Below are 27,273 nucleotides of genomic sequence, written 5' to 3'. Positions count from 1 at the left end.
TGATGGTGCCGCAAAAGGATGCGCAGTTTAAATGTTTTCGAACTATAAATCGCCAGTCGATTCGTCGGGTAATATCGATTTGATAATATATTATCACACAAATGCTGATTAAACGATCGTGGAATAAAGAACGCCGACGTGGAGGTAAAACTACTGGCACAGCTACCTGTTGATTATATCAACCCACAGCTATAGAAATGGTCTAACGACTGATAAAAACGAAATAGTAATCATTTTGGCATTTTTTACTTTCGAATAATAACAATAATCAAAATAACTGTACATGGACGGTGGACGCTACTGCACAAAATCTGTATATACTCGACTCATAATTGAAAGATTTTCGTTCCGAATTTGCTTCAATTTGTTAACTGATTGTGTTTGTTTATTTTTAATCGAAAACATGATCCAAAATGAATAATAAGTGCGCACAATTATTGTTTAGTTGAAACAGTAATGCTTACATTTATTTGTGAATTTCATTACTGGACGTTGAAAAACGATCTAACCGTTAGCAACACAGATTTTAGTCACTTTAAGTATGTACAAGTGATTCAGTTAGTCAATAGTTTACTTGACCCACTTGGTCATTTAAAAATAATACCATAACACCCATTATGGCACTTCATCAAGGTACTATTTTTGTGTAGGTATAATGAAAAAAAAGAAACGGAAACGTCTACAGATAAGATCATCAAAAGAAACTATGTAAAGGCACGCGGATTTAATTGGTCAATATCAAATAAAAGACCTGCAAAATTAAGGGAATCATTAAAAAATTTCGAAGTAAGTAATCTACGTTTAAAGCATTAATATATGTGTAGCTAACTGTGTTGTATATATTATTTCCTACTATTATAACAGGCAGAGCTCAACGATCATCATTTGATTGCTGTTGAATGGATAAAAAAGGACAGAATTGCATTTATCCTAGATAATGGATCAACTATATTTGTTACATTTGACCCTACTACTTGTAATTTAATTGAAATAGTTTCAGACAAATTTCTGCAATCAAAATTTCAATGTGAACAACTAGTTAACAGTATGTTGTCTTAATAGTGAATAATGAAGGCTTAAAGTTAAATACATTTTATTTTATTCCAGTTTCCTTCATGAAACAAGTTTTGTTATGCTCATTTTCGGATAATAAACTGGGTATTATACATTTTGGACGTTCATTCGATCGCACTCTGAACAAATGGTCCTTACTTGAGCCAAAACCTGGATTATTTGATTTCAATAATTCAGCCATCAATAGGAAAAATGAACGGAAGATTACGTTTAATGTATCTGCGACAATGGTGGCCACATGGTCGAAGTCATCATTGAATGAAGTTTATCCATGGAATCCATTGGTAAAAGATGAACATAGAGCTAATATTCATGTTTATAAAATTATTGGGTAAATCAAAATATTTCTAATCTTATAATCACAATGTTATATGTGTTATATATGTTAAATACAATATGTAATTTTTTAGCTCTCGACTAGAACTTTGTTGCTATTTTCACACTAAGCAAGATCCTCTCATTGTATCGTTTAGTAAAACAGTATCAAATATTTTATTTATTTTGGAACATAAGGTAAATTGATATTTTTTTATTTGAATGATTGTAAATTTTATAAATATAAGCAATAATATATTTTCAGAACTTCAACGATCCTCGAATTGACTTTAGCACATTTGAAGTAACTAATACAAAATTACATCTAGTCAATGTAGTGACAATTAGTCCTTTCGATTGGTGTTCAGCCACTATAATTAATGCTTGGTTAAATAAAGATGACTCACGTTTGTGTTTTTCATATAACGATTCTATATTATTTGTTTATGATTTCAAATTATGTATTACATGTTCTGTAAAAACAGCTTTTGTGAGTATATTTTATTTTTTTAATTATTATATTTATTAACTTTTCAAAATTGTATTATACAATTTTAGTGATGGTTTGATTCAGTGACGTGTTTAGGGGGTGGGCCCGGTAGGCATGTGCCCACCCACATTTTTATATTAGTACTAGACTATTGTAAATCCGATAATCAATGAAAAATGAAAATATGATTTATAAATAGTTAGAAAAAAATTTGTGGCCCATCCACAACAAAAGTTCTGGACACGTCACTGGTTTGATTAATATAAAATGAACTAATAAGTAATAATATTCAATTCTATAAATATTTTATGTTAGTTATGTTATGAATGATTTTAATACTTCATATAACTTCTTTTTATTAAATTCTGTCCCAATTAGAAACAGAAATGTGATTTTTCAAAAAAAAATTTTAATTTATTTAAAATTATTTAGCCTGTTGAGTACTTAGATTGGCATCCAGATGGTAATTTAATCGCTGTGTCAGATAGTAATGGTAGAGTACAATTTTACGACTCGTGTTTATCGTGCATTCGTCTACAACCAGTAACGGAAGAATCAGGGACTTCAGATTGGTTAGACCTTCAATCTAAGGTTGGAAACAAAAAACTTTTCCATATAAAATGGATGCCTCACGAAACAACAAAACACTCTGTGAATCTAACTGATGCCATTCTTCATCTTATTTTTGAAAAGTAAAATTATTTTTAATGTTTTGTTATTCTTTTACTATATACTTATACTAACTACTTATACTGTATTTTCAGAGGTCCTGTTGTAGCTATTAAGGTGCTTGGCATTGGGAAGTTATGTGTTAATCATTTGGTGTCTATGTACCTTAATGAAAATGATGTTGATCGTGCTCTCAACTTTCTTTTAGGGCTTGACTGGCATTCTGATGGGCCACTATGTTTAACAACTTTACAGCAAATAACAAATTATTTGTTCCGATTACCGTTTACTCCTGTAAGAGAAGGTATGTTTTTGATTTATTAGTAAAAAGTAAAATTAAAGATTATGTGATTATACAACATTATTCCCTAAAGTGCAATTACAATCAGCAATCGGTAGTTTCTATCAACCCGTTATACCGCTTAGTGAAGACGTTAAACATGAATATTTTGAGCCCATTCGGAATATTGCTCGACGTTTTTTTCATCATTTAGTAAGGTACGTAAACATTACATATCACAGTTTGCGATCTAAATTATATAAAATGCAATTTGTTCTAGGTATGAACTTTACGAAAAAGCTTATAGCCTAGCCATTGATTTGAATGACAGAGATTTATTTATGGATCTATATTGGGCTACAAAATCAGGGATTGGCACCAGATCAATGGCCACTATGGCATTAGAGAAAGCAAATCAAATAGTGTCATCAGAATCAGATGAGTCGCATTCCAGTCAGTCTTCTGACTGTGAATGCAATGAATGCCATTCGAGTTCTCCATCGAGTTCATTGAGGCCGCCTTTACCAAATGTGCCCATAACGCCAGCTTCTCCATCATTATTTGTTCCAACTATTCAAACCAATAAGTCTTTGAATAATGTTACAACAATTAGTGTACCGGTATGTAGTACAACTACAACTAAAATTTAGTATTAAAAATTGTTCTATCTATTTATTTGTGTTGCTTGAATTTAAATGAATTTAGTATACAAGCACCCATGTAGAACATACTCATGTCAAAAGTATTGAGCTACCAGCTACTTCGTTAGAAAGTGTGTCGCACATTAAATACCCGTACGAGCAACAAATACTCACTCAAAATCCACATCCTGGTTTGTATTAAATTTTCACCTTGTTATTTATTTTTAATATTATTATTTAATTTTATTTTAAAATTTAGAGAATAATAATCAGCAAAGTCAACTTCCAAATAAACCACAGCCTGATAAAACTATTAAAGTTGTTCATTTTGGAATTGTTTAACATTTTTAACGAACAATTAATACTATTTAAGTAACTATAGAAAAATTATTAGTATATGTAAACCTATAAAGACTGTCTAAATTTATATCACTAAGTTATAGTTATGACTATGATTTAATATAAACCATATTCATGGTGTTAAAGACATAAAAATAATATAATTTATTTCACTTGAGAAAATTCTAAATTGAGATAATTTAATTTTAATATATTTACAATTATAAAAAATGAATTAAATATTCATTAAGGTGGTTTGGTATTCACTAAAAATTATGTAATTAAAGGATTTAATTAGTTTTTCTTGCCCAAATCTACCAAATCAATGCCATATTATATTATTCTTGTTAATAATGTTGAATTTAATAGTAATTAAAGTTATTTAAGTTATTATTATTTAGTTATTTAATTTTATAGTTATTAGTTGTTATTCTGTTTTTTCGTTACTAATAAGAATTAATTTGCTTTAATAACATTGTTATCAAATGTTTTCATTATATACATTCAATATTATTTTAAACACCAAATTTAGTTTTTAATAAAACCACAAATCAGTATTATATTATTATATTTTTTTTACATGCATTTTATATTTTTTTATATACTATTATTTATTTTTATACTTTTATAATTTATCATACTTTGTTATTTATACATTTAAAAATTGTTTAATGAGTCAAGTATTAACATTTATTTGCCATTAACATTTTATCTTAAGATTCATTACCAATGTTAAGACAACATACAAATTATTATTAAAACAGTTTAATATTAAAAAAAAAAAAAGTTGTATTATTTATATTAGGCACTACATAGTATTATAAATATTAACTGAATAACAAAATTGATCACTTTTTCTTCCTAGCTCCACCCATATCTTCCAATTGATCTTTCAACATTTTTAACTCATTGTCGGGTATATATTTAAGTACCTCGTGTTCTTCTGTATGTTTGTGAATTGATACCTTGACGCCTGCTGGTAGTGAATCTTCAATTACTTCAATAAGCAAAGAAAGCTTATTTGTAGGAACATCAACTACCTACAAATCATAAAATACCCAAAATTAACTAACTACTTGTTCTATTTTATTTTGAATATTAATTACTTGTATGTTACGTTCATATACATTTAATGTAAATTGAGCTTCTATATTTTCACTGTTTTGAGTAAATCTTTTAATATTTATTATTTGAGGAGGTAAAGCCCACCTAAATAATATACCAAAAATAAAGAATAATCATTAAAAGCATTTGCATAAAACAACTTATATTAATTTACCCATCGGATACTTCTATATTCATATTTTCAGCAGTAGTATGAACAAATTTTTGAAAAGATTCTAATACAGCAAAATCATAACCTTTGATCTGAACATTTATTTCTTCGTATTCTGGAATATCTGGTTTTAAACTGTCCAGGTATTCTGGTTCGTAAACACTACTGTAATGACGAAAAACGATGGGAAAACTAATTTTAACCGGTTTTAAATGTGACAATCTAGCTAACTTGAAACACTGCTGAGCCTAAAAAATAAATTCATATTTTCACAATTATAAAAATATCATTTAATTTCATATACAATTAAATAAAAACAAACTATAACTTTTAAGTAACTAATTTCTATCAATGTATTTTATAACTATTGAAAGTATTCATGAATTTTGTAAATTATTAATAAAATGTATAATAGATTTACAATAATATTATAATACAATTAAAAACCATCGCACTTAATAAAAATCTATTGTGGATTACAATTTCGACTTTGTAAGAAATCTAAAACACGTGAAAGCCATAAAAGCTACCATAATTTGACTAACTGAATAGATCCAAGGTGTGTTTAAAAAGCATCAAAATATTTGAGAACTGGATGAGTTACAACAAACATTAATAAGTTGATGTTTATATATTTTCTACACAATAGTTGTAGAACTCCCAAAAGGAAAGACATTTAGTGACCAAAATGCTTGGGTAAAATGATATTTAAAATAACTATTAACCAAACAAATCGTAGGAAGTGAGTCTGTGATGTAAATAACAAACGAATGTCACTATAGGAATTTCATCACAAATATCTTATATAACAACTTAAATAAAAACTAATATCATCTCCGAAATCCATATCTTTATGTTGACCATTAGCACCCAATAATACCAATGGATTGTAATAAACGGAAATATTTTTTAGTAAATAGTATCTAAGATTTAAGCATAATTTTATACATTGAGAATCGAAAAATGGCTATTATAATAAAACATTGGGGCTTAAAGTGTTTCAATTTATTTTCTATGAAAACCGTATGCATTTTATACATTTTAACTAGGAAAGCTGTGTAGACCATATTTCTTTTATAGTTGATAAATAATGTACTTACCAAACATTTCGTCGGGAACATGTTTCGGTAAAAATAAAACAATTGTAAAAATTAAAAAAATGAATTAACAGCAAAAGACCGGATTGGTTTCGTAGGACTTCGAGACTACATGGGGTGTAAAGACCTAATATAATCTGCGAATTATATTATTACAATTCAGTTATTTTGCCGAGTGATAAGAGCTAGATAAGAGAATATGAATGAAATTCTCGGACTATTTAGTCAATGATAAAATTGTCGATACATTGATTACAGTTAACTTAAACGCCCCATACACGGAACGATGTCGTCAAACTTGTCATCAAATAGCGTTTGACAAACCAAATCCGTCACGTATATGGACGTGTTTGTCATTTTGTCGTCGAATAGGGACGTGGTATCGAAAGAAAAGTATTGATAGGTACTTTTACTTCGTCGTATCGAATCGAATTAAAATAATGATAAGAGTAAAATATAAAAATGACTGATATGTATAAACGTTCCGATTAAGAGGAAACCTATTGACGCTATTGTATTGTGGACTGTGGTTTCTGGTCCTTGGAAATAACAATATAATCGTATAGAGCAGTGGTCTTCAACCGGTGAGCCGCGAGCCAATTTTGGGTCGTGTAAGCTTTAAGATTGGGTAGCGATAAGTTTTCTGTTTAAAATTTAAAAAAATCATATACATACATTATATAATGTATGCCATATGATATTGCATAAAAATGTTTTCGAATAAACCCGAAACCATACTATTTTATACTATTTTAAATTTGTAAAATATTAGAATGAACACTTTTTTCTCACTCATATTTAATTAGAAAAAATCCTCAAACCAATATGCAACATATACCACTAATCATTGTCGAACACATAGTGGAGGAGTGTACACAATTTACCTCAATTACGAATCGACCTGAACATGCCATCCAACATAGTGTAAGTACTTAGCGAAAAACAAACTCGGAAAATTGTCACATTATTAAATATCACAAATATTATTTTAGTAAATCTTAATTTACATCTAACTTCACCTTTATATTATTTCATATGTAATATTGTAATTTTAAATCTAATACCTAATTCATCAAATATGTAACATCTAATAGCTAATAATATTTGCTGTTGAATCCTCAATTTTCAAATAAAAGAAATCAAATAATAAACAATCGAATGAAGTGATAGCTCGACTTAATTTATAAATCTCATTTACATTTCATACATCTATAAACTGCATATTTGTGGTGTATATTTTTAAGCGTGTTACAAAAATTTTCAGGCCATAAACGAACCGAATTTCACTCCGCAATACGCTTACATATGTACGGCATTGAACACGAAAGAAGCACAGCAGAACGGCGCGAAGTCGAAAAATTCGTTCAGAAAATTATTGACAAAGTGCTGTGAAGACCGGTTGAACGAAATGCGAGTTCACGAAGAAACTTTGGCAAAGGATCTTCGAGCAATTGACGAATGTCAAGATCAAGTAAACATCTCGTTCCAACCTCTGATAAAGCTTCAATTTACCATGACACCACCATCTCTCTTACCAATTGTACAATAAGAATACAATTTTACAGGGTGCTAAGGATCAGCTCAAGTCCAAGTATGACCAGGAAGAAGCGGTCTACAGGAAAAGATCCATAGGGAATTGCAGGCACGAACATAACGAACAAAAATTAATTAATTGATTAACTAGTGAAATTAATAATCTCGGCTGTAAACGATATATTTTTGGGTTTTCAGATATATGTGCGAACTCTATAAGGTGAGCATATTAACGAGCCGCACTCTGGAGACGAGTTTAAAATATTTACTAAAGTCGCCAAGTGAAGAAACGCTCGAATGTGCGTGTAGCATACTGAAACATACGGGAAACACATTAAGACACGTAAGACAATATCGAGTTCTGATCATGAAGTGTATGATACTTTACTAACACAAATGTTCGACGTTGAAACGTCATAGATTTATATAAAAAATTTGTTTTAATGTTTATTGGTTGAATTACGGTTACAGAAAGCCACTTTTAATAAGCTTAACGAGTACATGTCTGCGAAGTACAAGAGTAAGATTCCGACAAGAATACGATTCATGATACAGGACACGATAGAACTCAAGGACAACGATTGGGTACCAAGAAATGCCCGTCCCAAACAGCAGGTCTGCAACTCAGAGACATCGTCGAATCCGAAAAAACTCTTACCACCGGCACTAGATGTATTATCGACAGTAAAATAATTTTATTTTTTTTTTCATTTAACAAAAGTTATGCGTACCCATAACACAATCGAAATAATTTTGTTGTAAAATACGTGTTAACATTCTCGCATTGTTTTTATTAGAAAAACATACCACGAAAACCGAATGAGCAGACGAAAATTAAACTGCCAAAGGAAATTCGAAAGGTAATTGAATGTTGTTAAATATTTATTTACATTCACATGTTGTTTTTCTTTAGGTTGTTGTGATTCAAGATAATGAATTAGAAAATACCGCAGAATCAAGTGGTCTTAAAGAGGCATCGTTATCCAATGGTTCAAGTCATGTTAAAAAGAGTAACGAATCACTGGTATTGCCATGTGTAGACCTAGGGACCGAAAGCATAAATAAATGCCATTCGTCGAACGCTGAAGATGTTGAAATCGAAGTATGTTTTATTCGACGAAACTCGATATTTTTTGGAGCAAAACTTAGCGTGCGACATAACGTATTCTGTTGTTCATGCAGGAAATACAAAAAAAATATCGATCGATTATTGACAACATAACTCCGGAAAATATTGTGCCGATGACAAGACATATGATTTCACTACCAATGAAAACAGACGGTTGTCTGAAAAACTTGGTCGGATTTTTATTTCAGAAGGTACCTATATAAAAAAGAATCGAATCAAATGATACAAATTTGATACACATGCTTTAATTCTGTGGATAATTTGTTATTTTTAAATTCTTTAGGCTTTGGACGAACCGGAATTGATCCATCAATACGCACATGTTTGTTCGCTAATGAAAGACACGGTAGTACGTTCAGTGGACCAGAAATGCAGTACTTCGTTCAAAAAGCATTTGATTGGAACTTGTCAAAAAGCATTCGAGGCGATAACGTTCAACAGGAAACGAACGGTAGCCAAAGACCGCATCGAAATCGAATCTTGTAAAGATAAGGTATGAACGACTCTCAGCTGCGCCGACCGACGATTTGACAAAAAATAAAATGTTCGTCCTTGATGTACGTATATGATATTAATGCGATATGGTTGTAACGTTACAGGAAACGCGGAGACTACTTCAATCGAAATTTGACCAAAAAGAATCGGATCACAGGAGCCGTTCGATCGCAATCTGCAGGTATACTCGCAAACGATAGTTTGACAACGTGTTATGATCGGAAGAGATGCAATAATAATAGGTGTAAAAAATGTTTATCCCCTAACTTTCAGATTCATATGCGAACTATTGAAAGTGAACATTTTGGTGCCTCCTATACTGGAAATGTGCGCGGCACAACTCGTACAGAGCTCGAAATGTACGTCAATCGAATGCGTGTGCGTTATACTGAAGCACGCCGGGAACGCATTCGACATCGTAAGATCTACTGTCACTTCAATTTACTTTATTTCGGATATTTCAGCGATAAATATTATTTTGAATACAAAACATCTATCGCACGACACGCGCGTTTAAAATATCATAAATTATAGAGTGGCGTGATTGAGAAGCTTAGCGAGTACTCGATTTCGGACAAGCAGAAATTGTCCTCGAGGATGCAGTCCGTGGTCCTGGACACGCTACGGCTGACTAATAACGATTTTATGTTACTCGAGAACCGTGATAATGTATACAGATAATAAGGACTTGTTGTCCACTAAAAGCAGGTGAAAAAAAAAATTAGAACAAGTAATTACGTTAATCAGCTGGTTTGTTGTACACAGCTTATAATAAATGCTAACGTAAGTGTTTGTATGATTACTGGCAGGAGTACGATCTGAAAAAAACATTCAGAAAACTGACGAGTACAGTGTTTCGAATGATGTGGAAGTGATGTATTCTAAACGTAGTAGTGTGATCCTTAAAGAACTTGTCGCCATACGCGACAATAAATGAGTCTTGTAGTGAAATTAATTAACATGGACCAATGAAATCGAGGGTTCTCATCGATTGTTCATCCTCAGACGCCAATGGTTTCAGTGAAAAACAAACTTTATCATTAGTCACTATTATTCATATTTTTACTTTTCATATAGAACAGCGTAGAAACCATATGTAAAAGCACGTTTTTATCCATGAATAATTGTGGAATTGTTACTCTTTAGTCATTCGTGGAATGTTTTAAATTTTTGAGGAGTGACCAAGGTAGTTCGAAAAACCTTAAATTATATCGTTTATATTATTTATTTAATCAAATATTTTATACAATATTCAGATTACTTGAATAGAAAAAAAAAAAAAATTATAAACCATATTTTTAAAGTGAAGTGAGGTATTTTCGTGGCATAGGAAATGTCGTGATATTATTTGTTGAATATATAATGTAATTCACTGTTACACGATCGACTTGAAAATTACATTTATCCTTAAAAACTCAGCCATTTTACGAATCAATGTAGTTTTCCAGTCAATTGTGTAATAGAGAATTACATTATACGTTCAACAAATAATATCATGAAATTGTCTATGAATGAAAATACCTTACTCTACTCTAATTAAAAATAAGTTTTGATCACTCTTCGAAGACTCAAAATATTTTTCATTTGGCTATGAAATAAAGAGTAATAAAAAAAAATCGTTTCTGTAGGAGTTCATGATTGAATTTTGGCCTTAAAAATTAAAAAAAAAACCGTAACTGCAAATTTACCATTAATTTTTAAATAAAATATAAGTGCTTCACATACTTATTCGTTATGATCACATTAGTATTACATTTTTTTATAATAAATATATAACCATTGATTGTTAATAATTACTTAAAGATGTTTAAATAATTTACTTTTGTTCACCACACAAACATACAATCAACGACTTTGAAAAATAAAACGAAGAATTATTGAAAGTTCCATCTGTAGAACAACAGTTATTGCAATTGAAGATCCGAAATATGAACCGAGTATATTATGCAGCTACGTTGCACAGACAATTGCGCCGTCTTATCCAATGGGATCAAAATTTGATATTAATATAGTTAAATATTTTTGAGTAAAAAACACATAATGACAATATTTTACAGCTTATGAACGAATTACATTATAAATATTTTTTCAGTATACCGTTCTGAGTTTATCACCTACTGGTAGAACAAATCATTTGAACAACAACATGATTCGATTTCATATGATACCGAGGAAGACTTTTGGCGATCGAAAACCAACCAAATGTTATGGGAAATATTCAGATCAAGTTGGCCGAATATGCCGAATAAAACGTCTCCAACCGCATAAACGTTGATCGTATGAACACATCCCAGATAGCAATTGTGTGATGATAATAATATAATATTATTATTATAGTACATAGATAATATTATATAAAAAATGTTATTGTAATAACATAATTATCTTATTAATATAATATCGTTTCAGTAATTCAATAATATTTTTTTTATGCAGTAATACAAATATTATTTTAAGTATATTATAATAAAATTATTATAATATTTTTTCCGTATTTAATTATTAATAATATTATAATATATTTTATGTATGGTAATAATAATAATAGTAATAGAGTTATTATAATATTTTTGGTAAAATTAGTTAATAATAATATTTGAATGTTTTCAACATACGGTATTATATTAATACTATTTAATTATAATTAAGTAAGGGCAGACGGCGTGAGGGAAGGGTTCTGATTTAACTGAACTTAAAATATTTTATTAATAGAAATTATAAGACTCAACATTTATTTTGCCCAGGGCCTCGCAAACTCTAGCACAGTTATTGAGTAAGGGTATATATAAAGTGTAATACGTCGCTTTTAAAATACCGATTAGGCATAACAATAAATATTACTACGCATAAAGATGAATAAGAGTGTACCTAGCTATTTATAGGTACATTGATTTTAAAAATTTTTGTCAAACGTGTTTGAATAAGTGTATAATCAGTAACCATTAATCAGCATTTTTATAATTTATGTTGGCACTTGGTGTACGTGCGGGCTCGTCGCGAGTCACTCGTCTTTCCTAGTTGCAATACGTAGTACCATTGATAGAAGCATTGATTATTGATATCTATCTATAATCAATGCTGTTATTTATGAATATTTTACTAGTTTATTTTGTTACGTGCCAACCGTTTGATCCGTGATTTCAGTACTAACGTCTTAGTTAACGCTTGGATGTAGGTGTAGTAGAGAAATAATTTAGACTCTTTGTAATAATTTAAACTATAGAAATTATTCTAAGTCCTAACAATTATAACTTATAAAAATAGTTTGAAATATTTCTAAATCCGGACCATGACATACACTGACGTGAAGGTGCTCAGTGCAGCATAGCTAAAACTCGTCCGATTTGCCCTTGTTTTCGGGTCCCTTTTATATCTGATATATCCAAGTTGCGTGTGTATATGAAAAATGATAATAAAATATGATAATTTCCTGTTTTAATTATCTTTCGACCGGCCTATAATTATTGACACAAAGATCCAGGATATGGTCACTATTGTTTTGATTAACTATTTTATTTCAATTTCACATAAAATGATTATGTGAAACAATTAAATAGAATTTATTTAATTTATCTCACGGGTGTGTCACAATCAATACAATTATTCCTTATTGAATAATGTGATATTTTGTGTTATCCTAATAATTATTAATTTGTCTCCTTGTTTAATTCTATGTAGGTGTGTAACGTTTGTGTGATAATGTGTATACTTTAATTCATAAAATTAATTAATAATTTAATTAGTCAAATGTTCCGTAATGTAGGGTGATCATAGTATTTATCTAAGTACGTGGCACACGACAATTTCCAAGCACACTTCATCAAAATTTCATAATTGCTTAATAAAAGTATTAAATGAATATGAATACACATTTTATAAGAAAATAAATAACCTAATGAAAGCATATAAAAATAATTTAAAAATAAACCATTTTAACTATACACTGCTCACTAAGTAAAAAAATAATGAGCTTTTAAATACAGGTCAATCGTGCTGTAAAATACACATGGAACTAAATAATTGAATTATATTACATATTATATACATTATTACATACATTTATGAAACAATAATATTGAAGGTTTAGCTTCAAGGTTTGTTAACACACTTAAATGTATGTAATAATGCAGATTTACTGATATTTATAATATTTTTGTTTTTGACATAAAGTGATTATATAATACAACATCTTCAATATGTTTTATAACTGGATAAATCAATTAACTATTAAAGATAGTTCATGATAATTTTTGTTATAATTACTACACTCAATATTCACCTTGTGAAACCCTTGACATTGTCCCATGGAATACACTTTGGGGAACACTAATGTATAGCATAAGATATTCATATTAGTATTAACTATTAAAAAAGTAAATCTTTGGTTTTTTTTTTATTAAATTGATTTGTTGATGTTGAATTATAAATAAAATACACAATCTGAGGTTTTTTTTTTTTATTATCCAATAAAAAGATAAATCTTACATAATTTCAACTAGAACCTTAGCTTTTGGAAAAACCATTTATTTTTCCCTGACTTGAACCTGAAAGAAAAAATAATGTAATTAGAAAATTTGACCATTACAACCACATTAAATACAATATATATATATACTAGCGATACATGTGAATATTGTATTTTGATATCTGACCAATTTCAACAATATCGATATCAAGTAGTTACAATTTTTATTTTTTAATGTAAAAATTCAAAAAAAAAAAAAAAAAAAAATCTGTTAATAAATTTAGAATAATATTGTTTTTAGTTTTATAAATTATATTTTTTAATTTTTTTATAGCTGTAATCACTAAAAATTTGCTGCATCAATTATTAAATATAATAGCCCAAACATTAAATCAATTTTAATTTTTAGATAATTTTTATAAACCTCATTGTTTGGACAATTAAGTAAATACTATATAATTTTTTTTTTTTTGTTACAAATTATGTATTTTAATGAAACACTAAAAACTTTGCAGCTCTAAGCAGCTACCAGTTCTTACTTTTATTTAACAGTTTATGATATTAATATCGTTTTTTTTTTTTTTTATATCAAAATACAATATTAATATAAATCAGGGTTGAAACGTATAATATGGTATAGTATAAAACAAGTACTTATATACGTTTTATACTGTATAAAAAAAAAATTCCATATTAACAAAAAGGCATTTATAATTCAAACACAATAATACAAAGAAATATAAATTATAAATAAACAATTGTGGTGCTATTAATCCATTGTTAATAATAATCATTATTTTATTGCAGACATATTTATAGTAAATTCATTGTACTTGTGATATTTGTAATACTTTTAACCCTTCACCTGTACACTTATTTTTTGGGACGTTTGGTCATCTGTACACTGGGTCATAAATCGACAAACATATTTTTTAGTACTAAAAACACTTAGGAAAAGTTTCTGAAAAAATTAACATTTACTAATTGAGGGTTGCTTTTTAAGATCCTGTAATTTGTCATACAATTCATTCATAATTACATTTTTATAACATTGTAAGTGACGAAATTGCAAAAAAAAAAAAAAAATGCATAATCAAAATATTGGTTGTGCCATAACAGACCCAGTGTACAGACAAAAGTTAAATGGATAATATAAAATAGTAAAATAAATTTTCAATTTTTCAAAGTGAATTTCACAAAACAAACCGTATTATACGTTTTATTTAAATATTTATATTACACATGGGATATTATACTTATAACGTAAAAAATGTTTTATGCACGTATATTACCAACCCTGATATAAATGAAACAATATCGAGAATTGAAAAATATTAATATACAAAAATAATAAATATATAAAAACAGATCAAGCATAGAAAAAATACTTATGTTCTTATATTTCCTATAAGTATTTAATTTATTCTTGAAATATTAAGTTTACAAATTGCAATAATTAATAAGTGTAAATTTACAAAATAATTAATCAATTTAACTATAAGCGTAATATCAAAATATATTATTCAAGAAATAAAATACTAGTTGAAAATAATGTAGTTTGAATGTCCACTGCCCAAAATCAAAAATTGAGGAATTAATCTTGCACATAATATTAGGACTCGCCACAAAATTTTAAGAGACAATTGTTAGATAAAATATTGTTATTTCATGAATTTACAGAAGTACAATTTATCAACACAGTTTAATTTAAAATTTATTTTTATTAATTAAGTTTAACTCACAATTTAAAACAATATAAATCCAAAAATACAATAAAAGATTTTATTTTTGTAGACTCTTAAACATTAACTTTTTTAGGTAGAATTTGAATGACACAGATTTATACATTCATTAAAGAATTATTAATGAGTAACTTACTTTTCTTCAAATTTAACCCTAGTCTGGAAACGGTATTTCTTTTTAATCATTGGATCTTTTAAATCTTTAGGTGAAACCTTATCTACTGTTACATCTTGAACGGAGTATCTAGTTGGCATAAGGTGGTTATAGTTGAGCACCTGAAAAGTTTAATAAATGCAAATTTAGAATAATTAAGAAATAGTAACTTAACAAGAGTACAATTTAAAAAAAAATGTATTCAATTAGCAGTTAGTTACATAACGGTTAATCAATAATTTAGTTTTAATTCAATTTTCCAATGAAAACAAACTTAGTAATTTTTATCAGATATTTTGTTATCAACATATATAAATATGTCAGACATATGCTTGTCTCATTAATATCATCATTAAGAATTTAATCACACAGAATAAAAAAATCACGTAAATCACTAATAGAGTAATTTTTTATAATTACATAAGTAGAACAATAGTAGTACAAGTAGTACTTAGGAAGTATAAAAGCTATCTACTGTAAACACAAGCATTTAATTTTAAAGTAATTATTATAATTTCACAAAATCAATAAATAAATATACACACATGCACATAAAAAAACACTAACAGGTATGTCTATTACTACCATTAAAGATACTAAAAATAATATAAAATAAGATAAAAACTAAAACAAAATTCTCACAAATAATTTTTTTTTTTATAAGACAATTACGTTGAGATGTGAGACACCATTCAGTATAAAATTCAAAGAAGAAACTTTTTTAGTTTGTTTTATAGAAAATAACATTATTTGTATTGTAGAAATTAATTTTTTTAACATTAAAAAAAGATTGAAAGTTTTTTGAAGAACTACAAAAATGATTGAAATAAGTTACTTAAAAAATGAAAATGATACTACTAGGATATAAAATCTTTTAAAAAAGGATCTTCTACTAAGAATTTATAAGAGATGTTTTTGTCCCATTTAAAATGGGTTTTCAATATTAATATCAGAAAGAAAGGAACAATTGCAGTTTAGCTACCGAGGGATTTGTGCAAATTTTTTTTTCGAAATCTATGTAAATCAACGTTTTAAAAAATTATAGTGCCAAAAAAAAAAAAAAAAAACGGTGCCGACGTTTAGTTTTTGAGTTATAATGGTTTGAAATATCCTTCTGCAGTGACTACATGTGTACATGTGTATCGGCACTCCGTAAATAGAAAATATTCCTCGTCTTGTTATGCAAAACCACCTCATGTAGGTCACAGCCCACAGGGTAAAAACTAAATAAATTAAAGTATTTATATTATTATATTAATAAGAGGCGACAATCTGATATGATCTATTGGTAGGTACACTGAAATAGTTCCCAAAATTCGAGGATTCTCGAATTTCAAACCGATATAACCCTTTCACGACGAGCCTTAATTTTTGTTTTAATATATTTTACAACTAGCACACACAATTGTGTATATAAATCTATATTATCTTTAGTCCTGCCTGATTAATTGATTTTAGTAATTGGTATTAACGAACCTACACAAATGTGTGGTTGGTTTTTTTAAAATTGTATGATTTTATATTCGTTTTTAATTAGACACACGCTAACCTACACAAATGTGTGTGTTCATCGTGAAAGGGATAACATAAAAACCAATCGCCGGCGCCTATTTTTTTTTTTTGGCATCATCATTTTTGAAACGTTGATTTACAATAGGTTTCAAAAAAAAATTTGCAAGAATCTCTCGGTAGCTAAACTGCAATTATACCAAAAGAAATATTATTATTGCATTTATAGTTCTATAGACACTTATCACATGTATGTAGGATTAACCTCTATTGTCACATATCCATGAATCATTACACCTAGGATAGATGATTAAAAATTATGTATTCTTAACCAATTTGAGATTAATATAATTAAATTATTTAGAAAATAGTATAGTTAAATAATATAATTTATTAATAGGACCAAAATACATGTAAATATTAAATAAATGGTTAATACATTATAATTTTATTAAAAATAAAGTTGCCTATTGATAAAAACAAATTATTGTTAATTGTTAATGTTAATTTAGAATTTGAAATTTATTTTAAAATAAATGGGTTAGTTTGTAATAACTTATGTTGGGCATTGTTTTAAAGGAGATTGTGATTTACTGTAGATATAAATAATTTAATAAAATAATAAGATATATCAAACTTTGAAAACAAAAATTACTCGGAAATGAGAATAAATACTGAATTTAGCGAGATAAGCATTTATATTCAAGCCCAAAAACCATAGACAAGATGCTTTAAAGAGTTGAACAAAATATGTTAAGTACATGTGCTTAACATAGTTTAAGTTAAAAATAATGTCTTACTTTCAGAAATGGTTTAATTTTAGATCGTTTTTTCAGTTTCTCCTGTGACATACGTTTGGTGACTTTCCGAGGATAGCGATCTATACCGGCCACCAGTGCGTGACCATACTGTCTTTCCGCTGTACCTTCATCATAGGTTTTCATTATGACTGCTTTTCGGCCGGCGTATCTCCCAGATAACACCAGCACGATTTTGCCAGATTTCATTATTTTACCCATCGTGCCGTTTGTGCTGAAATTACAAGGACAAAAAATTTAAACGGAAAACAAACACAATTGTATGTTTTGAACCTAAGTCAACGGTATAATCGGTTAAGTTAATTCGCTATTAAATATAGAAAAGGACGTCAAAATATATTATATTGAATTCAATAAAATGTAATTGAGTTCAAAGGAAACGATCGAGACATTTAGTCACACGTTTGGAACGTGAACATCGGGTATATCACGTCAACAAATATCTGGTTATATAAGATTTTTATTCACGATGCGTTGACTTAAGCATAAACAATATGGAAAAATGCTTAAGTAAAAAATAAACTCACTGATGAAATTAATTATTTTAAATTACTTACCACAAAACTACGCGATAGTTACACGAGGCAGGCTACGAACGCCAAAAAAGAACTATTTGTTTTCAGATGAATTTTGAGGTTATGATAGTAGAAGTTCTACCGACTCGTGACAGTCGCGATTTCGTCATGGAGCAAACGACAACCGTCGACTGTCATATGCTTAGTTTTCTTACCCATGAACTTCTCACGGAACGTTTAATTTAAAATTTCCATGGATTTCGAGCATTTCCGGATGAGAGAGGTTCAATACATTCCTTTTAAATGTTGCAAGAAAAAAGTATTGTTTTGTTTAAAAAATAACATGTCGTAACGTCATAACGTATGGTCTTATTAATTTTTCTTATTATTAACTTCACTGTTTTTTGCTGTATGTATCGCATAAACAATAAGTACTCGACAGCCGTGGCCGATCATCGCGAATTATATTTTATTGCATTTTCGCTCTATTTAAAAATATTTTAATATTACACGAACAGACGTAGTATTACTTAATAAATAACAAACAAATCTACCATACAAGAAAAATCTTCACTACTGGTATACAAACAAATTTTTCTTTCCCTAATCACATACACATGCCCAATATAGGGTAAATGTGGAAAAAGCCATCTAAATAATATCCAAATTTTTCAAAATAAAATACTCTACATAATAACAAACAAATGCATCCTGGTTCAACAGAAATAGCTCTTTAAATATCTCGAAATCTTGCTTATCAACGATTTTATTAAAAACACGACTAAAAACTTCCATAATACATTAAAAAACTCTGGAGCACGACACTACCAACAATTTATGAATATTTTGAAAATAAATGAGAATAATTAATTTAAATTGATTTCATTTTTATATTTACAATGAGTTTATTATTATTAGTTTATTTTAATCATTTTATTTAATATTTTATTTTTATTTAAAAGGTTGAATTTATTTTATGTAAGTTAAATAATTTTGATTTTTATAGAATAAAATTGCTCGTGTAATTGTGTAATCTATCAATACAATAATGATTACACGAAATATCACAATATAAAACTCACAGTCACAATCTAAAAATAGATATTTCTCGGTCAGTATATTTTTGAGACCGATAACACGTTATCTCTAATTTTACTTCAAACCATTTTGAATTTTTACATTCATAGTCCAGTGGTTTTCAACCTTTTTAACAATGCGATACACTTCATCTAAAAATGTTCGCGGCACACCAGTTCATATATTATGAGAACCTTATTTTATATAAATAAATATATATATATGTACACTGTTTACAATTTACTGTATTAGAGGGTTATTTATTGTGAAATATATTAATGCAATCGATCGATCGAGATGACTGAAACGGGCATACTTAAAATAAATAATATTATATGTATCTATGATTTATTCGATCAGTTATCAAATATCGAAAATAAGCTGGTAAATACATACTTATAAAACAATTTATAGATATATCGCGACACACTTCAAGAGCGCTTCAACGGCACACTGGTTGGGAACCATTAATGATTAGTCATTCCTTTTTTCAAATGACAAAATAATACAATTTAACAAATATTATCTAAAATCAACATGGAATATTTAAGGGGAGCTAAATCTTGGTCCGGGGGACTAATCCCCTTAGCCCCCCCCTAGTTGCGCCTATGATTTTGCTACAAAGAAAAACTAATGATTATTTAAATGTTGAAAGTCACAAGGCTTAGTATATTAATATTCTGTGTATCGGAAGTCTGACTCGTTGGCGCACCGTCACGTCAAAGGGACTTGTCAGCACATTTGTTTAAACCAACGATGTTTTAGTACAGGGATGAACAACTCATAGTAAACTTTGAGGGTCAATTTATAGAACTTTAAAATGCGGTTGGCCAGAGTAAAGTAAGCAAAAAGTAAAAATAAACCATTAAAACAGAAAATTAGCATTTAGTTTTTAAAATTTAATTTTACGACTAAACCAATATAATACTTACCTGTGGCGTATATAAGTGGGGGGCTTAGTGGGCTATAGCCCTCCCCCTCCCCGAAATGTTTTAAAAAACTTAAAAATTATTTTAAACGTTTGTTATGTTTTAATGGTGCTTTATGCTTATTTAGAATTTGCGTCCAACGTCAAATCGTTTTGGGACATTCTGTAAATTAAATGTAGGTAAGTACCTACTGTGTCTTGTTTGTAATTTTTAGATGGCAGTTGTAATTTAACTCTGTCCATAGTAGCCCCTCCCAAAAATATTTTCTGTATTCGCCACAGATACCCAATACCTATAGCTGTGTTAGCTATGCCAATATGGATATGTATTATATAGAAATATAATAAATTAGCTGCAGTTAAATACTAGAGAAAAATGTAATATTAGGTATCATTTTACGATCAAAGTGATAAATGAAATACCGTTAAACGCTGAAATGTTATGAAGTAATTTGAAAATGTAACAAGGGCCAGATAACAAAATCACAATGCCCGTGGGCCACCAGTTGCCCGTTCCAGGCTTATAAGAAATATAACATACAATCACATAATAATACATAGATTAAATAATAATAAACTAACACTATTATACTATTATACTCAACTTATTAAAACCAGGGGTTCATATCAACACGTATTCTCATAATATTATAGGATCATTTATTTGTTGAGAAGAATGTAAAATCCCCCTCACAAAAAATTTAAAAATATGCCACTGACACAATCAATGTTACTGGAATAATAAAGATACCTAATCTGTACTTAGTATTTGCCCATTCCAATAATACGTGTGGTCGTGATGCATCACCCTAACTCGATTCAGTGATAATTACTATTTTTATATTCCGTGTGTTTGAAAATTGTCTCCATTGCGCGATCGTCGTTTATCCGATTATTGTCGTCGCTACTCAGTTGATTAATAATTTTCTATTGTTGTTAGAATCTATGCGAGTAAGTTAAATATTTCATATTTTCATATTATTCTTTACGAGTAAGTATAAATATTGTTTGCATTTCATTTTAACATTCGTACTATACAGTGACGTAATTGAGAATGTTTCATGGGGGGGATCAAAATAAATTTGTATGACAAACTTGTGGGGGGAAATGCCTCCTACACCTTCTTTATCTAAAGTTATCGAAAGTAAACGTGGAAACAAAACACCAGTACTTAACAACTTTAAATTTTTTATTGGATCAGTTAACAAATATCAACTAATTTTATATATAGTTACAATTTACATAACCAAGGTAACCCATACCATAATAAATCATTTTTTTTCACATTTTTATATCTGACAATTTTTTTAAATAAAATTTAACATTTTCTAACCTATGTTGTATATATTATATGATGCCTTTTCATTTATTAAATTAATAGTATATGTTAAATAAAATTATTACTGTGCTATAGCTTTTAATTTAAGCGTAGTATACAATTGTTTTGATAAAAATGTGATCAATATCTCATTTTGTTGAAAAGGGAAAGATATTCTTTTGGTGGAAACGGGCATCGCCCAATTTAGCATAGGTACCTTCAAAAATTTCAGAATGGATTGAAAATCTTTCTTCTATTTGTTGTATAAAAAAGTTTAATTTTATTCAACACTTAAATTGGGATTTGGGTTTGCTCGATTTACTTGTCATTTAGATATTCTTTTAGTACTTAAGTCTATATCTATAATTACTGACATCTCCTATTACAAATGTCAAATATAAACATAATTCTTTTCATATAATTCATATAATAATATACTTTATTTTAGTATACTTTAGCAAGTAAAAACAATTTGTGAAATTCAGTATCACAGTTTAATCTGATATTTTTTAATACAATGATAATATCTTCAGCAAGGCTTACTACTTCTGTTACATCAATTTTTTCCCTTATTTTTTCTTTTTGTAGAAATTTACACTATGGTAATCCAAAATAAAAAACCAACTAGAAAAATATTTTATTATAAAATAAAATAAACTATATTTATTAATTACTATTTACTTGTATAACTTGTAAGGATATAAGAATTTCTGAATCAATAGCTTTTAATAGTATATTAGCTTTAGATTCAGTGGAAACATTCCAATTAGAAATATTTTCTAATGATTCAACTACGAATGCAAATAATTCATTGAAATCTGTTACTGCATCATAATGTTGCATTCATTGTGTAACACATAATCTTTTTAAAGTTTTAATCTTAGGATCATCATTACTATTTTCAATGTTGGTTCAAAGAACATTTTGATATTTTGGTATATTAGAGAAAACATAGACGTTTACGGATAAATATTTATAACCGGGTTTTTTTTTTTTTTTTTTTTTAGTTTTGTAATAATTTATAAGTTTATATTTGAGCTATTTGTAGGTATAAGAAAATATATAAATACAGCTCATGGGGGGGATCTATCCCCCATATCCCCCCTGTAATCACGCCCCTGGTATTATATTATATTACCAAGCATGTATTTAATGCATAGGTTCTTAACCCGGGGTCCATGGACCCTTTGGGGGTCCGTAGATGACTATTCGGTGGTCCACGGGGTGGCTGTGAGTTTTTTTGAAATAAGCCAAAATAAATTTGTTTTGATAGTATTTTTAAAATAATTATGATTGTTAAAACATTCGAAAGCCATTTGAAAGACAACAAAGTTTTTAAATATAAAACTTAGATTACGATAATCTTATATGCCATAAAAAGCTATCGTAATCGTAAAATAATATAACATGGCAATACAATCTAACGAGCAGTTCAATTTAACACTGAAACCTATCACTTTTGTTGACCCGTTGCCGTATAATAAAAATTATATTTATTTACCTATACATATATTTTTTTTTTTTGCAGGGGGTCCGTGATTTTATTTTACGCTTTAAAGGGGTCCATGACTAAGAAAAGGTTAAGAATCTATGATCTAATGTAACATTATGAACATATTTAATGTACATAATGTTGTAATACACACTTAATCCTTACGACATAGGTGGTTTTTTTTTTTTTTTACTGTGTTCGTTTTCGAATTTACAATTTTTAATCAATTCTTACTTTCATTTTTAAATAAAATTCTCTACAATATGGTCATGCGTCGTTCACCGCTGTTTATCATAGTTTCTTTATGAGAACCTTATAATTAAATATTTATAATTTATGCTTAATCTATATACTAATACAAAAATATGATTTATTTTTTTAATTCAATTACATAGCCATGTAGATATTTTATTTATTTTTATTGTATATTTAGTTGTATGGCTTTTGAATGCCATTCATTATTTGATTAAAATTCATGCTAAACTGTTGTATTTTCTATTTCAGATCCAAAAATGTTTTGCTGTAGTGTTTGTAGTGTTATGTTTAATGGTGTTTATCCAGAATCCGTATTGACAACACTTTGTGGCCATTTATTTCATTCTGAATGTATTTTACAATGTTTAAAAAAGTATTAATTGTTTCAAATTCAGTTAATTTCATATTTTTTATTTTTGATAAAAAGAATCATTTAAAATTATAGCTCCCATTGCATTGTTCAAGATTTACTTCAGATTCTATTTTTTAATATTTATTATTATATATATATTTTTTATTATATTATGTCATTAATCAGATTTTGTACAAACCTGTTTTATAGATCACATAAATGTCCTTTTTGTACATTACACGTTGAGGAAAGCCAATTGATCAAACTAAACTTCCAAATAGATACTAATTGGAAAGATACTGCAGCTGCATTAAAAACTAAGGTATAATATTTTACTTTTTTTTTTTAATACTCTTAAATTTTTACCAATTACAGAGGACTTACAATAAATAATTATAATTTTATTATTAAACTAGTTAAGAAAAACTGTTTATAAATTTGTTTTATATTATTGTAGATTATGTTATTGATAATATTTCAATCATGCAGCATTAAGTTACTAGGATCTTGAAATGGCATGGTCTCAACAAAATTATTTAATTATGCAAAGTAAATTTAAAAATTAACAACATTGGCTGTCAGAAAATAAAAAAAAGATTTGTAGTATTTCACATATATTTGTATAATATTTTATACTACACAAAGGACAAACAGAATAATAAAGTTAGGATACTTAGCCTGCTTTAGCCCCCCCCTTATATAGGATACATAGGTTATAAGTTAGGTACATTATTTTATTTTCGTTTGAAAAAAAAAATAATAATAAGGCAGCTTCCCATTACAAAAATATTTACTAATTTAAAATTATTATCAAAAGTCTTTATAAAGAATAAAAAAATAAAATTAATATGATTTTTATATATCTAAAATTATTTCACTACAAAGTATTTTCTTATTTAATATTACTTCATTTTCTTAAAATTACTGTGGAAAGTAAATTACATGAAAAATAGACTGTTTTACTTTCATAGAAACTAAAATATGTATATTTGTTATTCATTAATATTTTATTTCAATGGTAAACAAGTGTAAAATAATGAATTTGTAATAAAACTGAGTATTTTACTAGGGTTGAGGTATAGTTTGGTAGAGTATTATTAATCTCTATTTTGTATACTTAGCCTAAGTTTATATGTTCTGATGGAATTTCTACTCTGAACGATTGATTTATAAACTTGTACATACTTTTTACCTTTATTTTTTACATAATACATTTAATTATCATTCAATTTTACATTTTAATTATAACATTTACATCGATCAAACTATAAAATAATAATTAAATTTGCTAGCTACTTTAAAATAATTATATTTTTAGACTCCCCTCTCTTTAAAAATTCCTGGTTGCGCCACTGATCTGAATACAATACATACAAAATATAATTTCTTTAATATATCCGCCTTGGATGTAATTATTTTTTCTTTTTTTTTTAATAAAATTAGATGTGTCTTGAACTATACTTAAGTTTAGTTTTAAAAATGAAATAAGATTTATGAATTATAAGCTAAATTAAATGGTAATTGTATTTTAAGTTTGGAAAAAACTTGAAACCATTTTATTAATTAAATGTAAGAAAATTATTGTACAAATTGATCAAGTGATATTCATATACATCTATTTTTCTTTTCAGGCCAATACAAGTGTCATTAATTTGGACGAATCATTGAATGAAACTATTAAAGACCTCACTTTATTTGGCAATATAAGTCTTATTGAAATTGATGAGGATGAATCAATTTCGGGTCGTGAATTTTTTGCAGTGAATAATCAAATAGAAAATGCTTTGCAAAACACAAAAACACTACTGACCACATCATTATCAAGTGTAAAATTATCAGTGACTGCACATGATTTACTTTTAATTTTTAATGATATTATTCCTAATTCAATCATATTAAAGCGCGAGCTTATATCTGAACTTAAAATAGTTAAAACTGCTATGGACCAAGGATTTACCAATTTATTAATTATAAATACTCAATCTGGTAATCCAGTTGGATTAACTTTTTTTGATTTATTAATACATCGTAAAACTTTTGTTGCCCTATCATCCTTTGAATGTTTTAAGTATAGTAATACTGTTGGTAAAATTGAGGTACCGCAGTTGGTTATAAACTACGATAGGAATTTGAATGAATCTCAAGAGTTTGTATTAACATTTTTCTCTACAATTCTTCCAAAACAATGTGATCATAAAACTTATGATTCAAATACAATTAATATTAATTATTGCAATGATTGCGAATCAATGAAATTTGAGTTTAACTTCATCGGTCTAAAGTTTTGTATGGTACCACAAACTAATTTTAATATTTTGCGTTAAATATCCTATGTATATACTGTATTTATTGATAATTATTTCCAATTTATTTAACAAAGATTATTTCATAGTATGTTTACAAAATAATTAAATTTTTCAAAATATAAGATTTATGAAAACCATAAGTTCAATGCTACAGTTATATACTTTTTATAGTTTATTTGTTTGTTTTTTTTATTATTTTATTTAGTTTGCTATATAATGTGCATTTGATGTTTATTTAATTTTATGTTGATAAAAAACTATTATTAATAAAACTCACAAAATCAAGTTAAGTTGTATTAAATATTGTTATTTTTTTTTCTTTATTAATTTTATTTATGTTATCCAAATTTATTAATTTTTTATTATAATTTTATTATAAGAATATAATGATTAAATAGTTTAACAACATGGTAACATATTGTTATAACAATTATAACATTATGTAAAAGTATTATTTCTCAATAAAGCACAGTTATGATTTTTATATTTAATCCTTATAGTTTTGTATACCGAAATAGGTAATATAAATATTTTAATCAGTTAATGATGCTAATTTAGTAGTGATAACTATTGGCCAATTACAAAAATTTATAATTATTTGTTTGGCAAAAATATATATACTATGTATTAGATATGTTCCAGGCACAGTGATTCTTAGGGAGAGTTACCAGATTTTTTTTTTAATTGGGCGGTCCTATCTAGTGTCTGGTCATCATACATCTTATGATTTTAGTAATGTGTTAGTTTTAATAAATAGGTTCTTCTAGTGTAGCCATACTGAATACAGTATAAACATCCGTCATATTACTTTAAAGAGTTAAGACCACAATCTAGATAACATTTTATTGTGATATATCTTATGTAACTTTTTGGTATAACTATAGGAAAAGAAAATTAAAAAAAAATTACTTAGTTTAGAAACAATTAAATATAATATTTAAAATAGCATACAATATACATGATAAATAATTTAACATCACACAAACGATTCCACAGAAAAAAAA

The 27,273-nt window shown here is 27.7% G+C and overlaps 5 protein-coding genes across 7 annotated transcripts; 3 read left to right on the top strand and 2 right to left on the bottom strand.

Annotated features, from left to right (window-relative positions):
* Positions 1–213: 213 nt before the first annotated feature.
* Positions 214–3,974, top strand: LOC112688183 (WD repeat-containing and planar cell polarity effector protein fritz homolog). The gene is made up of 12 exons (XM_025561256.1): positions 214–539; positions 651–786; positions 865–1,045; positions 1,108–1,405; positions 1,485–1,587; positions 1,655–1,879; positions 2,312–2,571; positions 2,644–2,852; positions 2,923–3,046; positions 3,109–3,448; positions 3,534–3,660; positions 3,729–3,974. The coding sequence occupies exons 1-12, from the start codon at positions 457–459 to the stop codon at positions 3,809–3,811; spliced, it is 2,169 nt and encodes a 722-aa protein (XP_025417041.1). The 5' UTR covers positions 214–456; the 3' UTR covers positions 3,812–3,974.
* A 609-nt stretch (positions 3,975–4,583) lies between these two features.
* On the bottom strand, positions 4,584–6,575 carry LOC112688165 (39S ribosomal protein L48, mitochondrial). The gene is made up of 4 exons (XM_025561232.1): positions 6,185–6,575; positions 5,088–5,332; positions 4,915–5,017; positions 4,584–4,848 (listed from the first exon to the last, which is right to left on the bottom strand). The coding sequence occupies exons 1-4, from the start codon at positions 6,203–6,205 to the stop codon at positions 4,657–4,659; spliced, it is 561 nt and encodes a 186-aa protein (XP_025417017.1). The 5' UTR covers positions 6,206–6,575; the 3' UTR covers positions 4,584–4,656.
* A 385-nt stretch (positions 6,576–6,960) lies between these two features.
* LOC112688200 lies at positions 6,961–10,510 on the top strand. Its single transcript, XM_025561275.1, has 12 exons — positions 6,961–7,105; positions 7,446–7,652; positions 7,747–7,823; positions 7,913–8,057; positions 8,186–8,398; positions 8,512–8,574; positions 8,628–8,816; positions 8,897–9,034; positions 9,127–9,336; positions 9,443–9,519; positions 9,612–9,756; positions 9,873–10,510. The coding sequence occupies exons 1-12, from the start codon at positions 7,007–7,009 to the stop codon at positions 10,017–10,019; spliced, it is 1,710 nt and encodes a 569-aa protein (XP_025417060.1). The 5' UTR covers positions 6,961–7,006; the 3' UTR covers positions 10,020–10,510.
* A 3,269-nt stretch (positions 10,511–13,779) lies between these two features.
* LOC112688151 (60S ribosomal protein L27) lies at positions 13,780–18,694 on the bottom strand. The gene is made up of 4 exons (XM_025561214.1): positions 18,584–18,694; positions 18,009–18,240; positions 15,682–15,821; positions 13,780–13,882 (listed from the first exon to the last, which is right to left on the bottom strand). The coding sequence occupies exons 2-4, from the start codon at positions 18,225–18,227 to the stop codon at positions 13,834–13,836; spliced, it is 408 nt and encodes a 135-aa protein (XP_025416999.1). The 5' UTR covers positions 18,228–18,240; positions 18,584–18,694; the 3' UTR covers positions 13,780–13,833.
* A 2,588-nt stretch (positions 18,695–21,282) lies between these two features.
* On the top strand, positions 21,283–26,321 carry LOC112688172. 3 transcript variants are annotated; one of them, XM_025561240.1, is made up of 4 exons: positions 21,283–21,497; positions 23,861–23,984; positions 24,174–24,285; positions 25,595–26,321. In XM_025561240.1, exons 2-4 carry the CDS (start codon positions 23,869–23,871, stop codon positions 26,285–26,287), a joined length of 921 nt encoding a protein of 306 aa, XP_025417025.1. In that variant the 5' UTR covers positions 21,283–21,497; positions 23,861–23,868; the 3' UTR covers positions 26,288–26,321. The 3 variants fall into 3 exon arrangements, with proteins under 3 accessions (XP_025417025.1, XP_025417026.1, XP_025417027.1); XM_025561241.1 differs by having other exon boundaries at positions 21,283–21,537; XM_025561242.1 differs by lacking the exon at positions 21,283–21,497 and adding an exon at positions 21,565–21,797.
* The last annotated feature ends 952 nt before the right edge of the window (positions 26,322–27,273 follow it).

This window comes from Sipha flava, unplaced genomic scaffold, assembly GCF_003268045.1.
Source record: "Sipha flava isolate LNK unplaced genomic scaffold, YSA_version1 37_pilon_pilon, whole genome shotgun sequence".
Classification (NCBI taxonomy): Eukaryota; Metazoa; Arthropoda; class Insecta; order Hemiptera; family Aphididae; genus Sipha; species Sipha flava.
This window is presented reverse-complemented; position numbering and strand designations above follow the sequence as displayed.